This window comes from Columba livia, chromosome 2 (assembly GCF_036013475.1).
Source record: "Columba livia isolate bColLiv1 breed racing homer chromosome 2, bColLiv1.pat.W.v2, whole genome shotgun sequence".
NCBI lineage: Eukaryota > Metazoa > Chordata > Aves > Columbiformes > Columbidae > Columba > Columba livia.
Genome location: NC_088603.1, coordinates 5,747,179 through 5,762,827, shown reverse-complemented (window position 1 = coordinate 5,762,827; position 15,649 = coordinate 5,747,179). Strand labels below are relative to the sequence as shown.

Sequence of the window (15,649 nt, the reverse complement as noted above, 5' to 3'; positions counted from 1 at the left end):
TTGCCCTTCCCCCCACTATCATCCCTTCCCAGTAGAACTGGTCCCAGTAGCAGCAGCTGGGTGGGGATGGGGACATGGTGACGGGGATGGGGACATGGTGACGGGGATGGGGACATGGTGACGGGGATGGGGGGGTGACAAGGCGGGGATGGGGGTGACAAGGCGGGGATGGGGGTGACACTTCGTGGGTTTGACTCAAAATAATGAACCTGTGCAGTTCTCACCCCCCACGGCTCCGTGTGTCCCTTTGTCCCGCTGTCCCATGTTGTTCAGATGCTCCAAATGCACTGGGTTTTACAGTTTAAAAATTTCGTTTCTTTTCAATTTCTATTTATTTAATTTTTTAAGATTTTTCTAAAGGAAAATTTTTCTTCTTTGTATTTCTTTTTTTTATTTCCACTCTTTATTTTTCCTTATTTACTTCCCCTCTTCCCTTCCCTTTTTCTTCTCCCCCCCTTTGTCCCCCTCCTTCTTTTTCCCTCTCCTTAACTTTTCCTTTGTTATTTTCTCTTTTTGTTTATTTCTCTTTTATCGTATTTATTTGAAGTTTGTTTATTTTAACATTTATTTGTTTTTATTCGGGTGTTTCGTTGGGTTTGTTAGTTTGGTTTATGTCTTTCTTTTAATTACTTATTGCTCCCTCCGTCCAGGGAGCCAACCCCCGGGTCAAGCTTGGGGGGCGTGGCCATCCGTGGAGTGGGCGGGGATATGCAAATGAGGTGGCGTGTTCACGCCGTCCCGCCCCCGGCGGCGGTGGCGGTGACAAGATGGCGGCGGCGCTGGGCTGTGGGGGGATGCGGCGGGCGCAGGTGGTGCTGGGGCACCTCGCCGGCCCTACCCCGGGGACAGGGACCGGGCTCCGGGCCGCGCCCTGCGGCAGCCACAGCCGGACCAGCCCGGACGATGTGGTGGTTGTGCACGGGCGGAGAACGGCCATCGGCCGCGCCAAGCGAGGCGGCTTCAAGGTACGGCCCGGGTTGGGGGGTCCTGCCCGCCCGCCCTGCGCCTCCCGGGGAGCTGCGGGTCCTGTCCGCCGATTGCTGAGCACTCTCGGGGTGTTGGGTCGGGCCGCTCAGGCACTGATCCCCCTCAGGTGGGGACCCTCTTCAGACGTTGATCCCCCCTCAGGCACTGACCCCCATCAGGTATTGACCCCCCCGGCTTTGCCCCGCCTCACTTGGGAACCCCCGCCGACCCCCCTTCCACACAGCCGGGTGTCCCTGCTCAGAGGGACACCGCCAGACTCTTCTGCCCTGCTGAGGCCGCATCTGGAGCACTGGGGCCAGTTCTGGGCTCCCCAGTTTAAGAAGGACAAGGAGCTACTGGAGAGAGTCCAGCGGAGGCTACAAAGATGCTGAGGGGTCTGAAGCATCTTTGTGATGAGGAGACTGAGAGAGCTGGGGCTGTTCAGCCTGGAGAAGAGAAGCTGAGAGGGGATCTCATCAATGTTTATAAATATCTCAGGGTGGGTGTCAAGAGGATGGACCAGACTCTGTTCAGTGGTGCCCAATGACAGGATGAGGGGCAACGGGCACAGACTGAAACACAGGAGGTTCCATCTGAATATGAGGAGAAACTTCTTTCCTTTGAGGTGCCAGAGCCTGGCCCAGGCTGCCCAGAGAGGTTGTGGAGTCTCCTTCTCTGGAGACATTCAAACCCACCTGGACACCTTCCTGTGTGATCTGCTCTGGTGACCCTGCTTGAGCAGGTGGGTTGGACTGGATGATCTCCAGAGGTCCCTTCAACCCCAACCACTCTGTGATTTTGTGATGGTTTTGTTGCTCAGGGGTACATGGCCCCGGTGCAGCAGGACCACCGGCACCCCCAAAAAGCTGCCCTAAGTTTCCTGGTTCCCCTTAAGGCCTGAGGTTTATCTATCCTGTGCTGCCTTTCTGTGCTGTGGACAAACAGAGCAACTGCCTAGACAAGCAGCGTCTCCCTCACTTGCTCGGGTACTGATGGTGCTTGGCGTAGACCTGCCACCCTTCTCCTGAAGTGGCTCTTCCTTGCCGGATGCCACTGCAGAGTCCTGGGGCCCTGACCGAGGCAAGAACTCGGTGCCAGTTGGCCCCAAAGGTCATAAGTTACCCGCCATCCTTCAGAACAGGTGTTGTCACACCCCCAGTGCTTCCTCACCAGCTGAGGGTCACTTGCGTTTCTTTCACAAAATGAACGCGGAGGGTCCACTTGCAAACTCTTGCGACATAACTCGCCATAGCTGTTTGGCTTCGAAGGCCCCACGAAGCGTCCTCATATAAAACCGAGCTAGGTGGGAAAGCAGCGTGTGTTACAGTGCTTGAAAGATATCCAGGGTAAAAATCATGCAGAACAATTCTGCTTTTGTAGGAAAAGGACAACGGTGATGAGCTGAGAAGTGGAGTAAAGCTGTCTGAGCATTGTGCAGCGGTTCTCTGAAGTAGTGTGAGGGTGAGCTGGTGACAGGGCAGGTTCTGGTGTTTAAGTAGAATCACAGAATCATTTCAGTTGGAAGAGACCCTCAGGATCATCCAGTCCAACCGTAACCTAACTCTGACACTAAACCACGTTCCTAAGAACCTTATCTAAACGCCTTTTAAACCCCTCCAGGGGTGGTGACTGCACCACTGCCCTGGGCAGCCTGTTCCAATGCCCGACAACCCTTTCCATGAATAATTTTTTCCTAATATCCAATCTGAACCTCCCCTGGTGCAACTTGAGGCCATTTCCTTCTGTCCTATCACTTGTTCCTTGGGAGAAGAGACCAACCCCCTCCATGCTCCAAGCTCCTTTCAGGCAGTTCAGAGATCAGAAGGTCTCCCCTCAGCTCCTGTTCTCCAGCTGAACCCCCCAGGTCCCTCAGCCGCTCCATCACACTTGTGCTCCAGCCCCTCACCAGCTTTGTCGCCTCCTCTGCACTCTCTCCAGTATTTCAATGTCCTTCTTATGATGAAGGGCCCAAAACTGAACACAGGATTCACGGTGGGGCCTCGCTAGTGCTGAGTACAGCGGCACTGTCATTTCTCTAGTGCTATTGGCTGGTCTCCTGTGTTATTAGGACACTACACCCGATGAACTGCTGTCTGCAGTGATGACAGCCGTCCTTAAAGATGTCAATCTTCGTCCTGAGGTCCTGGGAGACATCTGTGTGGGTGAGTGAACAACTTCCATCCAACCTGAAACTCCTGGGCTGGATAGTTCTCTGGGACCCGCTGCTCCTGGTCTCCCATGGGATATTTGCAAATATCATGGGGTTGGTGTGTAGCGGTAGGTTTACGAAACCAATATTTGTGACTGTTCTGTTGGGTGGTTGGGCTCTGATTTGAGTGCTGGGTGGTACCGAGCTGTGGTGACGTTCACGTCCCCTCGACACCTGCAGCAGCTCAGCGAGGGAAATGCAGCCGATTGACCGGAATCATGTCTTTGCCCTCAGGAAACGTGCTGCAGCCTGGAGCTGGCGCTTTGATTGCAAGAGTCGCGCAGTTTCTAAGGTAAACTCTGGAGGATATCGAGGCTCTTCCTCCTGTTCTCAGGCCTTGGCTACGGAGCAGCAGTGGGTGAGAGGTTGCGACAAGGCTCACGTGCTTCTAAGATGTTACAGCAAAGCACCTTTTGCTTAGAAATGAGACTTTGATCGTGCATTTGAAGAACTGTGCTGGGGTTTGGAGAACCCTGTTGTTAAAGGACAGGGAGGCAGAGATGGGGCTGATTAATCTGCTTGGCCTGCCTGTGTTGAGCCTTTTGTTGTGGGCTCCCAGCTGTACCTGCTGCTGTTCTGCTCTGCGTGGGCCTGAAACTGTGGAGTTGTCTCTGTTCGTTCCCCAGTGTTGTGGTTGATGGTTTATGTTGAGCTGGATCCCAGCTTCCAAATATTTCGGCCAGTGTCTATTGCGAAGTGCTTCTATAAATCAGTGTATAACCACCGCTTTGGAGAGGTGCAGATGCAGCCCACCAGAAATTATGAGTATCGTAGAGCTTTACTTATTTCTGGAGGGCCCTGCTTACAGAGATCTGAACACAGATCTGTGGGGAAACAGCACTTAGAGCCACTTGCAGATCAAGTTTGGAAATTATCTGTGAACTTTGCTTTCTCTTGGTGCAGGACCAAATGGGACAATAAATATGTCGAGAAATCTGTCTGGAACTTGAGGGTTAAAGTTTAATTGAGCCGCTTAACGCTCTCTTTAGAGGTTTGGTTTGTTGTGCGGTTTTCAGTGAGTTTTTGCCAACACTGTTTTATTTTCTAGTGGTATTCCAGAGACGGTGCCGTGCTCGAGCGTGAACCGGCAGTGCTCCTCCGGGCTGCAGGCCATTATCAATATAGCTGGTAAGTGTGATGGGCACTCATAGTCAATGCTCTCCCCACCCCAAGTGCTTGTCTCTCTGGGCAGTAAAAACACTGGTCCAGGTTGCCCAGAGAGGGGTTGGATGCCCCATCCCTGGAGACATCCCAGGCCAGGCTGGACGGGGCTCTGAGCAACCTGAGCTGGTGAAGATGTCCCTGCTCATGGCAGGGGTGGCACTGGATGAGCTTTGGAGGTCCCTTCCAACTGAAACTATTCCACAATTTTATGAGGTCTTCTGCCATCAGGAATTTTCAGTGTGTTGTTGGTTGAATACTTGCATCCTTGAGCGGGTGAGTTTGCCCCCAGAGAAGTAACTTGGTCCTCTGAGGATGAGTTCTACCATCACTTCCACATCTACCTGAAAGGAGGTTGTAGAATGGAGGGAGCTGGTCTCTTCTCCTAGGTAGCAAGTGATACGACAAGAGGAAATGGCCTCAAGTTGTGCCAGGGGAGGTTTAGATTGGATATCAGGAAAAAATTCTTCCCAGAAAGGGTTGTCAGGCACTGGAACAGGCTGCCCAGGGCAGTGGTGGAGTCACCATCCCTGGAGGGGTTTAAAAGGTGTTTAGACTTGGTTCTTAGGGATGTGGTTTAGTGCCTGAGTCGGGTTAGGTTATGGTTGGACTCAAGAGGATCTATCTAACTGAAATGATTCTATGAGTCTGTGATTCTATCAGCAGCATCTAGAAGGGTCCCTGCTGTCCTCTCTGCTTGTACATCAGGTCACAGTTGCTCTTCAGCCCCACCAGCTCCTTGACCTGCTCACGTCCGGGCAGGTGGGAGGGAGGTGGGAACGCACCTTTCAGCTGCAGCGGGTGCCTCAGGCGTTCAGGAAACCGCAGCTGGGCTGGAAGTGCTTTTGCTCCTCATGACAGTAAGGATGTTTCTGTGCTGCTCTTACAGGTGGCATCCGAAATGGATCGTATGACATCGGCTTGGCCTGCGGGTAAGAAAGTTTTTTGTGGCACTTGCTGATGCTGCCTGATGGTAACGCTCAGTCCCTGTGTGATAGCCCTTGTGTAAGGAATTAGAAACCCCTTCCATCCAGATCCGTGCCCCCCCGCGAGGAAATAAACGCTGTCCTTGTTTGACAAATGGGTGGATAAACTCTAAAATTAGGACCTGAGTTTAAGTGGTGGCTGCAGGTGCAATTCATTTGTTTCCAGAGGCTGCCGAGTACTTTCACAGAAGATCGGATCGTCTTTAAGGGTTTGAGGGAGGGAGCTTTAAAATCCTTTAATTCCCCTGGAAGTTCTGGTTTTGGTGACCTGTCTGCTGGGGTTGCAGTAAGAGGCTGAGTGTCCCTTACAAACACGCAAAAAGTGTGTTTTATTAGGGTCACCACTTGCGTGCAGAGCTCGGGCAGCCTGAAAGAGCCCTGCCATAATTAGCTTTTTAACTAACTTCCAATTAACTGATGTCTTAGAAGACCAGGAGCTATCTTGGATAAAGAACATCCTGCCCATGCTACTAACGGTTCTACAGACTTACACATGTTTTTCTGCAGTGGATGGGCATGCTGTTCTTTGCTTCAGTTCTAACATCATGGGAAGTGTTTGTTTTTTAGAGGATTATGTAAATATTATGTTGGCTTTGGAGAGATACTTGTGACCACATACACATTTGCTTCAGAAGGATGAATTTAAAAAAAAAACTATTTAGTAATCCTGAGGCTAAAATATTTGGTTTCTCTTTTTCTTTACCTTGGTAACTCTTAAGTCTCTCTTGAATTATTACTGTACACAGTCATCTGGTAGCCCTTAGGTAAAATACTTGTATTTACAACTTCCCAACACCTGCATATGCCTCCTTGAGCAAGATGTGATGCTGAGAACGCCCTTCTCAGACTGCTGTGAAATAAACAGCTCAGGAAACAGGCACGTTCCTCTGATGTAGGGTGAGCACTTGGTGTTCACGGCAATGCTGGTGCTTGAGCTCATGATGCTTTTCACTTGATCACTTTAACACACTCTTTTCAACAAGTTCCTTGTCAGTGTGCGCCAAAGTTAGATGCTTAAAGGTACTGACAGGCTCAAAGGGTTTGGGATCCGGCCTTTGCACCTTTGGACATGCAAGCCACCGCTTTTCATAGAATCGTAGAATAGTTTGGGTTGGAAGGGACCTTTAAGGGTCATCCAGTGCCCCCCCTGCCATGAGCAGGGACATCTTCACCAGCTCAGGTTGCTCAGAGCCCCGTCCAGCCTGGCCTGGGATGTCTGCAGGGATGGTTCATCTACCACCTCTCTGGCCAACCTGCGATAGGGTTTCACCACCCTCAGTGTCAAAAATTTCTTCCTCATGTCTGGCCTGAATCTCCCTCCTTTAGTTTAAAACTGTCACCCCTTGTCCTATTGCATCAGGCCCTGCTAAAAAGTCTGTCTCCATCTCTCTTACAGGCCCCTATTAAGTACTGAAAGGCTGCAATAAGGTCTCTCATTTCTATGGCACTGCTATGCAAAGATCCTCCCTGAAGACATAAGATCTATACATTACAAATAGCATTTATGAGCTGGGCTTATCCCAAGTCGTGCTATCCTCATGAGAGGACTCACCCACTCTGTAGGTGGAGACACTGAAGGAGAACACAAAAAGCTGTAGCTCTGGTTTGCTCTTACCTAAAACCTCCTTCAGGGAGCAGCTGTGCCTGAACTCAAGTAATGCAGTGTCCTGGAGTTATTTTAAACTCCTGATAGTGCTTCCTATAAGCTGCGCAGGGAAAAGCTGTATTTTCTGCTTGTCTTGCATTTTCCTGGAATAGTTGCTTTGTTATTTACTCTTCATGAATGTATTTGTGTGGGGCAGAGTGGAATTCAAACCCTTTTCCCATCACAGGCTTCTCAGTCTGGACTGACTTTGCAAAATCTCGCTAGTCATAAGCAATGCTGTGTGTGTGCAGTAAAACTGGATATTGTCATTGGTATCTCGTATGTAGGTGAGAGAGCAAAGCCTCTGGGATCTGCATTTTAAATTCTTTGTGTTGCGAAATACAAATGGCATCATGGTTTGCATAATAGTTATTATGCTGCCAATCAGTTCTTAAACTGTAAATGGCATTTTTATGGGTGGTGACAATCTGCTGAGAACTCCAGCTCTAGGACCTTCGGTTTTTCGTTACGTTTCAGGACAGAAGTGCCAGAATCTTTAGTGATTCCTTCCTAGCTGTGGAAGCAAGAGAAATTAACTGTTGACATTGGTATCCTGTTGTTAGTGAAACACGGACCAGTTTAATCCAGCAATCTGTTTTCATTTTGTGGTAATTCTTATACTGATGACTGAAGAGCTTCTGCCTCAGCCCGTTCTTAATTATTCACTGCATTTCTATAGGGTAATAGGAAAATATGTTGTCAAGATACTGAGTTTTGATCAATCTTAATTGAGCATTTGCCACAAATAGAGAATGAAAGCACTGGTAGCAAATTCAAATTTTTCTTGTGTTTAGTGTGGAAACGATGTCCCTCAGAAGTGCCAATAACCCTGGTGATATCAGTTCCAGTATGATGGAGAACAGCAAAGCTCGAGATTGTCTCATTCCTATGGGGTAAGTGTTTCCTCTTCCCAAAGTTGAAGGGTTTTCCAGCTGCTCCGTCTCCTCGGGGACTGTTTCAAATCAATCCGAATGTACTGAGCTCGGATCTGCATGTGCCGCCATCCTCCGTGGCTGTGGTACAGGATTAATTGTGTGAAATGGGGGAAGGTCAGTGACTCTGATAAGGATTTTCTTGCCTTATGTCTTAAGCTTAATGAGCAAAAAGTTGAGAGTGAGTTTTGAACCTTGTTTTGGTTCTGGATTTGATTCAAGATCTGCTTCTGCCAAGCAGTTCTAGGCTGAGAAGGCAGCGGTTTGTTTTGAGACCGAAGCCACTGCTCATACCTTGTGTTGTCTTTGTAGAAGCCAATGGCAGCTCCATGAGATGAGTCATTACGTTAATTCTGTGATGTTTTGTTTTTCCCCAGAATTACCTCGGAAAACGTGGCAGAGAAGTTTGGAGTTTCCCGAAAGAAGCAAGATGCCTTCGCCTTGGCTTCCCAACAAAAGTAAATGCCTTTTTTTTTAAAACCTTTTAGTTAAGGAATAAATACAGCTAGAAAACACATTGCTGCTTCCCCAGAGTGGTTAAGCGCAGCCTTCGTGTTGCCTTTCAAAGCTTAAGAGCGAGTAAAGAAGCTTGAGAGGCTGAGAGCGAAGGTCAGTGCCTGTCCTGGGTTCTGCGATAAGGAAACCCGAGTCCAGAGATCTTCTGGGAACTGCGTGAATAATCTTGTGCGTGAATCGCTGGGCACATGAACCCTGAGCAGTGGGTGCCCTGTGCTTTTCCGCACCCAAAGGACACAACCTCCAGAAGGTTTCTGAACTGAGGAGCAGTATTTTCATCGTGCCTTTGGCTCGGTATCGCTTCAAACTGACCGTGGCACTGGTGGCAGCAGGAACCTTTCCTAAACTGGAATATTTAAACTGTTTCTAGAGAACTGAGCTTATGAGTAGAGTGTCTGCAGGTGTTTGGCTCCAAGTTCTACCTCTTGTAACCTTCCTCTGAGGTTAAATCACTGCCAAAGTCAATGGACCCCCGGAATCCATGGGGCTGCAGTGGCAACTCCAGTGGCAGGTGATATATTAAAATTGCTGCTATCAAAGAGTTAAACCAGACTTTCAGAGCTCTGTTTAAGCATCGCCCCGGTCCAATTATTTATCTAATACAGGAAGCCACTGCACAGGCCAGTTAACCTTTAAATTCTGGCGCTGATTCTGGGGAACTCGGTGTGCCAGCCTTTCTCACTGACACGGGGCTGATAACGCCAGAGGGTATGTGAACGCGATCCTTGCACGTGAGGAAAGGGGCGATTTTCTGGCCGCGGTCTCAGGATGTCTGCGCAGTTACTGATCTGTCCTCCAGTGCTCTGCTCTAACTCGCTTACCTGGGAGGGTGAGATATTTACATTTTATTAGTAAGACTGTAAAGGGATGAGAGGTTAAACCAAGCTCTTGGTCGCTGATCTGTAATCCCTCCAAAGGGTGCTCTGCTGCTGGAAGGTAAATCTTCTAAGTCAGCTCTGCTGTGGAGGTTTTTAAATACCTTGTTGGTATAAAAGATTAAAACCATGCGCTCTGAGCTAATTTTAATTTAGCTAATTGCATTCTGTTTACTTACATCAGTTTGGCCATGTCAGTTGTTCCCTATGGCTAATGCTGCTGTCTCAGGGACCAGACCCTGTTTTCACCGCACATTTACTGCTAAATTCAATGATTCCTTCCATGTAGTCACACAGGACTATGCAACATGAATTGCAATCATTTTGGGTTGAAAAGTTACATCTAAATGCCAGAAGATTATACCCAAAGCCTGTGGTCTGAAGCTCAACTTGTCTTTAGTAGGACAAAACCAGTGATAAGGGAAACTTTAGCCATTCCTTACCTTGTCAGAAACAATTAGCATTATGTGGAGGCTTAGCCCACTTGCCCTGTTTAAAGTCATAGATCATAATTGAGGTTGGAATATGAGGAAGCATTGATTCTTCCAGTTGCGATGTGACTGCACCCCTGGACGTGCACAGCTTCACGCTGTGGGCTGGTGCTGCTTGGTCGGTCACAAAGCTGTTGAAGGGAACAGAACGAGGATCTCGCTCAGAAGCGGGTGATCCCGTGACCCGGCTTTGGGGTGAAATGCCCATAATGTCAGTGACATATTTCCTGTGATGTAGATTTAAGAAGTTTGTCTTCCCATGAATGAAAATAAGTGTTTGGTGTCTTCCCATCCACTGCTCAGCGATGATGTACCAGTTTACCATGTCATACCTTAGTTCATTCTCCTACTGACTGCTTTCCTTTACATTCGTTCTCTTGCACTTTGGAGTATTTTAACCTCTCATACTCTTCTCTGACAGAGCAGCAAAAGCTCAGCAGATGGGCCTGTTTAAAACCGAGATCGTTCCGGTGACAACCACTGTTGTAGATAATGAAGGCAACCGAAAAACAATCACTGTGCACCAAGATGAAGGGATCAGGCCATCCACGACGCTGGAAGGCTTGGCGAAGCTGAAGCCCGCCTTCAAAGAGGACGGTAGCACCACAGCAGGTCAGCTCCGCTGTCACATTTGTGTCATTCCAGTGGTTTATCTGCCCTGTCATAAACGTGCTTAGGCAAATAAGGTGTTAATAAATCTCTTCCAACAGGCAACGCCAGCCAGGTCAGTGATGGAGCAGCCGCTGTTCTCCTGGCAAAACGCTCCAAAGCGGCACAACTGGGGCTCCCGGTGCTGGGGGTGCTCAGGTCCTTCGCCGTGGTCGGAGTCCCACCCGACGTCATGGGCATCGGCCCGGCCTACGCCATCCCCGCGGCCCTGGAGAAGGCGGGTAAGGACCGCTCGCTGTTTGTACGATGGCAAATCAGACCCCGCGGGCTGAAAGTTGAGGTTCTGTTATTAAAGCACGTGTGGCTGTCAGCCAGAGGAACAGTGAACTTAAGATCTGGAATTTCAAAGAGCCCAGCTGGGATTATTGTAATACTCCTCACTTGTACTTGTGTATAAATTGTCATTTGCTCCCCTGGGAGAAGCTCAGGATTAAATCCCTGCACAGTCTCAACAAACAACAAGTGATTTTATATTCATTTAGTGCTGGTTTTTCTTCCTTAATGTGACCAGCCTGTGACAGGGGTGGTTTTATATATTTTCATGGCTTTGTTTGGTTTGTTTTTATTTGTTAGTTTTGTGGTTTGGCTTTGTTTTGTGGGGCTTGTTTGGTTTTGTTCTTGTTGGTTGGTTGGTTGTTTTCATTTCCTTTTGGGTTGGGCTTTTGTTTGTTTGCTTATTTGTTTATTTCTTTACAATTTTGGCATCTAACCAGCAGAACAGGCTTTTCTCAGGGTTCTTATACACATCAGGTTAAACAGCTTTTATAGCTGGTGATTATTGTTGAGTCCACATGTTGTGCTCACTTATAGTTTTAGCCTCAAAATATCCTTCAACCTTTAATCCCTCTGTAAAGAAATCACATCTGATCTAAGGAACCCTGGCAAACTCAGCGACCATAAACCGTGATGTTTTGTGGTGTTTAGACGTTGTACATAAACACGTTTTACAAGTAGAGACACCCCACATGGAGCCGAGGTCCCCTCTTACTGTCACCAGCGGAGCGGAACTATAATAGAACTAGAATTCATCAAGGGAGGCTTTAAGTGACTTATTCTCTTCAATACCATCTTAAGGCAAAAATATCCCCTTTTAAATCCTGACTTTTCTGAACCGTAGGTCTGACTCTGAACGACATTGATATATTTGAAATTAATGAAGCTTTTGCAAGCCAGGTGAGCGATCATCCTGTTTGATATTTCAGTTTGGTCTCCAAATTAAGATTTGCGCTTGTTCCGCATATCACTGTGTGCGCTTTGGATTTGTAACGTGGTTCTGCAGGTCTGGCTGGAGTCAGGTCTCCGAACCAACTGTTCAGTGCTTGAAGAACGGCTGCCACAACAAGGTGGATTTTGTGTAAAAACAAACATAGTTTGAGCTGAATTCATTTTAAGCACGAAACTTTTGAAGCCGTTAGAGCTGCCTGAAAAAGAAATGGACTCATTGTCTCTGACATGTTAGAAAAGTTTAAATTTGTAACACAGAATCAAGTTCTTTGTCCTGGCGTTTTTGCTCTTAATAATACAAGTGGGTTCTTGCAATATGTTCCTGTTCTTTTTATGATGATTGTTAGTTAAAGGCCGTGATTAGCTGGAGAGAGACCAGAGAATGCTTGGGGTTGGAAGGGACCCTAAAGCTCATCCGGTGCCACCCCTGCCATGAGCAGGGACATCTTCACCAGCTCAGGTTGCTCAGAGCCCCGTCCAGCCTGGCCTGGGATGTCTCCAGGGATGGTTCATCCACCACCTCTCTGGGCAGCCCATTCCAGTTTTTAACCACCCTCATGGTGAAGAATTTCTTCTTTATATCTCATATAAATCTACCATCTTTCAGTTAAAAGCCATTACTCCTTGTCCTGTCACTCCATGCCCTTGTAAAAAGTGGTAGTTTGCTGTCCCTCTTTACGGACAAGATCATCAGTTGTCCCTGTGCCGCTCTTAGCTGAGAACTAACGGGGTTCAGAGCATCTCCCTGAAACCGTTCCCTGTGTCTGTCGTTCCAGGCCATGTACTGCGTTGAAAAGCTGGGCATTCCCATGGAGAAGGTGAACCCCCTGGGAGGAGCCATCGCACTGGGGCACCCGCTGGGCTGTACTGGTGCTCGTCAAGTCGTCACTTTGCTCAATGAATTGAAGCGCAGAGGGAAAAGGTGAGCGCGGAGGAACAGTCTGAGCCTTAATGCCTTAAATGTAGGTGACTTAGGCCCAGAAGGAGCCGTCTGTTTGGCTTGAGCTTTCTCCATCCCATTGGTGGCTTTGAAGATGAATTCCCAGCGGTTTCTCATTGTAGAGGGTCATGTAACATCTCCCTGGACCAGAGTGCAGGGTCTTTTCTGGTCTGTGGTGGTGACATCTCTACCGTGCAGCATTAGAGCAGTGGCATCACAGCTGGTGGCTTTGCAAGGCTGAGCTAAGTCAGGCTTTGTGGCAGCTCGGTCTCAGGATTTTGGGGTCTTCCTGACATATGGAAGAAACCCAGTGTCTGCTGCTGGCTCTGTCACTGCTGCCTTTGGTGCTGGCACATCCCGTGTCCCCACACTGCACCTTAGGACAAGCTGTGCCCTGTCCTAGAGAGGAGGGCGACAGTGATCACAAACTATTAAATGCCATGCAAATCAGGTGAACAACATTAAAATCTCGAAGTGGAAGAACTTGCTCTGAAATCAGGCTCTGCAATCTGTCTTCCCACAAATCCTACTGCACATCGTCTGACTATCCAAATTACCTTGAACTTGCACACACTGAAGCGATGTGAAAGGCAGGGGTAGGAGGCAGGAAGGGAAGAGTTTCTTCCTCAGCCCATCTGAACCAAAGTGATTCTCCCACCTCACTGCTGGTGGTGGCCAAGGAGCTGCTTCTGGTCCAGAAAGCAGCAGAGTGAGAAACGTGTGTCCGTGTGCTCTGCAAACAACACCCCGTGACATCTCCAGGGCGCTGCTCCGGAGTTAGAATCTTGGTGACACAGCGGGTAGCTCACATTTATTGTATTCTTTTTTCTCCCCTAAACCTGATCTGTCTTAATTCCATGTGGTTTTCTTCATTTCAGAGCGTACGGGGTCGTATCGATGTGCATTGGCACTGGCATGGGCGCTGCCGCCGTGTTCGAGTACCCGGGGAACTGAAGTCCAGCGCAACAGCTTGTTCTCTGCCTTCTCTAGTGACAGCAAGTGATTTGCACTGTGGAATCAAGTGGGTTCAGGGATTTGTTACTAGATGTACAAATTTTAGGCGCAAATTGCAACTTAGAAAAAAATTGTACAGATCTACTAAGCAGGCGGGAAAATGCAAAACTGGCAAATGACATGCGAAGATAAATCAGTTCAGCTGAAGTTCAACTACAGGCCCTTGTGTGGCTATGATGAATTAATGTTTATAATGTAATCGATCCCTTTATTCTGTGAATATTATCAGAGAGACGTAGTTCATGGTACGGTATTTTTGTATGACAGATTGTCTGAAACGGTTGCTAACCATGAAAACAATTCCCGTGAAGAGGCTATTCCAGAGTTTCCTTAAAAAGATCTCACTGTCTCGCAAGAAGTCTGGAACAGCTGCTTCTGAAAGCGGCGCAAAGACTTAACACCTTTACGGCCGTGTCTGTCCTGTCCCAGTCATAAGTCGGCTGTGTCTTAATTGTCCCTGTGCTGGATGTTTTATTGTTCTACTTGTAACCGAGCTGCTCTGAAGCTGGAAGGATTAGGAAGTAATTTACTCAGGAGCTATCAAACTGTATAGAAGGGTTTTGGTGATTTGCTAGAAGCCAGGAATTGGAAAGCAGCCATTCTGTCTTTTATAACATATTTCTGATTATCAGCTTGTGTGAATCTAACAAATTAGAGACCAAGTTTCTGCTTAATAACATTTACTTACCTAACATAAAACAGGTCTCAGCATTATTCTTCCTGGAGGCACTACATGAACATCAGCAAAATCATCATGTGGTAAAATTCTCCCTTATTTGTTCTTTCTCTTATGAGGAATCATCAGATCACTGAAACTCAGAGCTAAAGCTTGAAAAAGAAATGTACTCGTTGTCTTTGATACGTTAGAGAAGTTTGAATTTGTAACACAGACTCAAGTTCCTTGTCCTGGCTCTTATTTTTGCACTTAATAATACAACTGGATTCTTGCAATATGTTCCTGTTCTTTTTATGCCGATTGTTAGTTAAAGGTCGTGATTAACCGGAGATAGACCAGAGAATGGTTTGGGTTGGAAGGGACCTCCAAAGCTCATCCAGTGCCACCCCTGCCATGAGCAGGGACATCTTCACCAGCTCAGGTTGCTCAGAGCCCCGTCCAGCCTGGCCTGGGATGTCTCCAGGGATGGTTCATCCACCACCTCTCTGGCCAACCTGGGTCAGGCTCTCACCACCCTCATGGGTGCTCTCATCTAAATCTACCGCTTTCAGTTTAAAGCCATTACTCCTTGTCTTATCGCCCCATGCCCTTGGAAAAGACGCTTTCCAGCTCTCCTGTAGGTCCCCTGTAGGTACTTGATGGCTGCTATAAGATCTCCCCAGAGCCTTCTCTTCTCCAGCTGAACAACCCAACTCTCACCCCGTCCTCACAGAGAGATGCTCTTTTATATTCTCAGCTTCTTGTTCTGCAGCCTGTTTCACTCAGCAATCACACACGCTTTGTTTCAGAGCAAAAAGATTAAATTAAAAGGGGCAGAGAAGAATTAGCATCTTCTGAGAGTCCTTTTTCATACTGAGGTTCCTGTGTATTAAGTGAGTACAAGTCTTTTAAACTAGGCAGGAGGCAATCGTGGGTCTTTGGTTCTCCTGCAGTAGGGAGTGCAGCCCTCTCCTCCCCACACACGCTCCCTCCAACGAAAACCTTTTATTTGGTGGGAGTGGAAAACTCAACAGGCTCAGAAGTGGGAATTTCAGTGACCTTTAGCTCAAGTAATACTAAAAACATTTAAAGAGAAGTGTGAGTAAATGGGAACCTTGTTGGGGGGAAGAATTAAAAGGAAGAAGGGATCCTCCCTCCGTGGCCAGAGGGGATGTTCTCAATACAATTTGCTGATTCAACATGCAGGTTGGTAATTTTCCAAGGAGTCCAGGGAAAGTTGGCTCTTCCCCTTTTCATGTAAAGCACTGAGAAAACAGCCAGGGGAATGCTGCTCTATTCCCTAATTCTTACTTTTATTATGTGTCAATGTTCATTTTAGTGTCAAACAAGGCAAAACAAAAGCTGC

General features: G+C 47.8%; 1 protein-coding gene across 2 annotated transcripts; it reads left to right on the top strand.

The window, feature by feature from the left end:
* Positions 1–718: 718 nt before the first annotated feature.
* On the top strand, positions 719–14,581 carry ACAA1 (acetyl-CoA acyltransferase 1). 2 transcript variants are annotated; one of them, XM_065050355.1, is made up of 12 exons: positions 719–965; positions 3,035–3,128; positions 3,410–3,467; positions 4,224–4,303; positions 5,226–5,268; positions 7,762–7,860; positions 8,277–8,357; positions 10,203–10,393; positions 10,492–10,671; positions 11,568–11,623; positions 12,451–12,596; positions 13,493–14,581. In XM_065050355.1, the coding sequence occupies exons 1-12, from the start codon at positions 768–770 to the stop codon at positions 13,566–13,568; spliced, it is 1,302 nt and encodes a 433-aa protein (XP_064906427.1). In that variant the 5' UTR covers positions 719–767; the 3' UTR covers positions 13,569–14,581. The 2 variants fall into 2 exon arrangements, with proteins under 2 accessions (XP_064906427.1, XP_064906428.1); XM_065050356.1 differs by lacking the exon at positions 7,762–7,860.
* Positions 14,582–15,649: the final 1,068 nt, after the last annotated feature.

Coding starts and splice junctions, on each gene's coding strand:
- ACAA1 (XM_065050355.1), top strand. CDS start 768: ATGGCGGCGGCGCTGGGCTGTGGGGGGATGCGGCGGGCGCAGGTGGTG. Junction 5,269..7,761: donor GACATCGGCTTGGCCTGCGG/GTAAGAAAGTTT, acceptor TCTTGTGTTTAG/TGTGGAAACGATGTCCCTCA. Junction 7,861..8,276: donor GATTGTCTCATTCCTATGGG/GTAAGTGTTTCC, acceptor GTTTTTCCCCAG/AATTACCTCGGAAAACGTGG.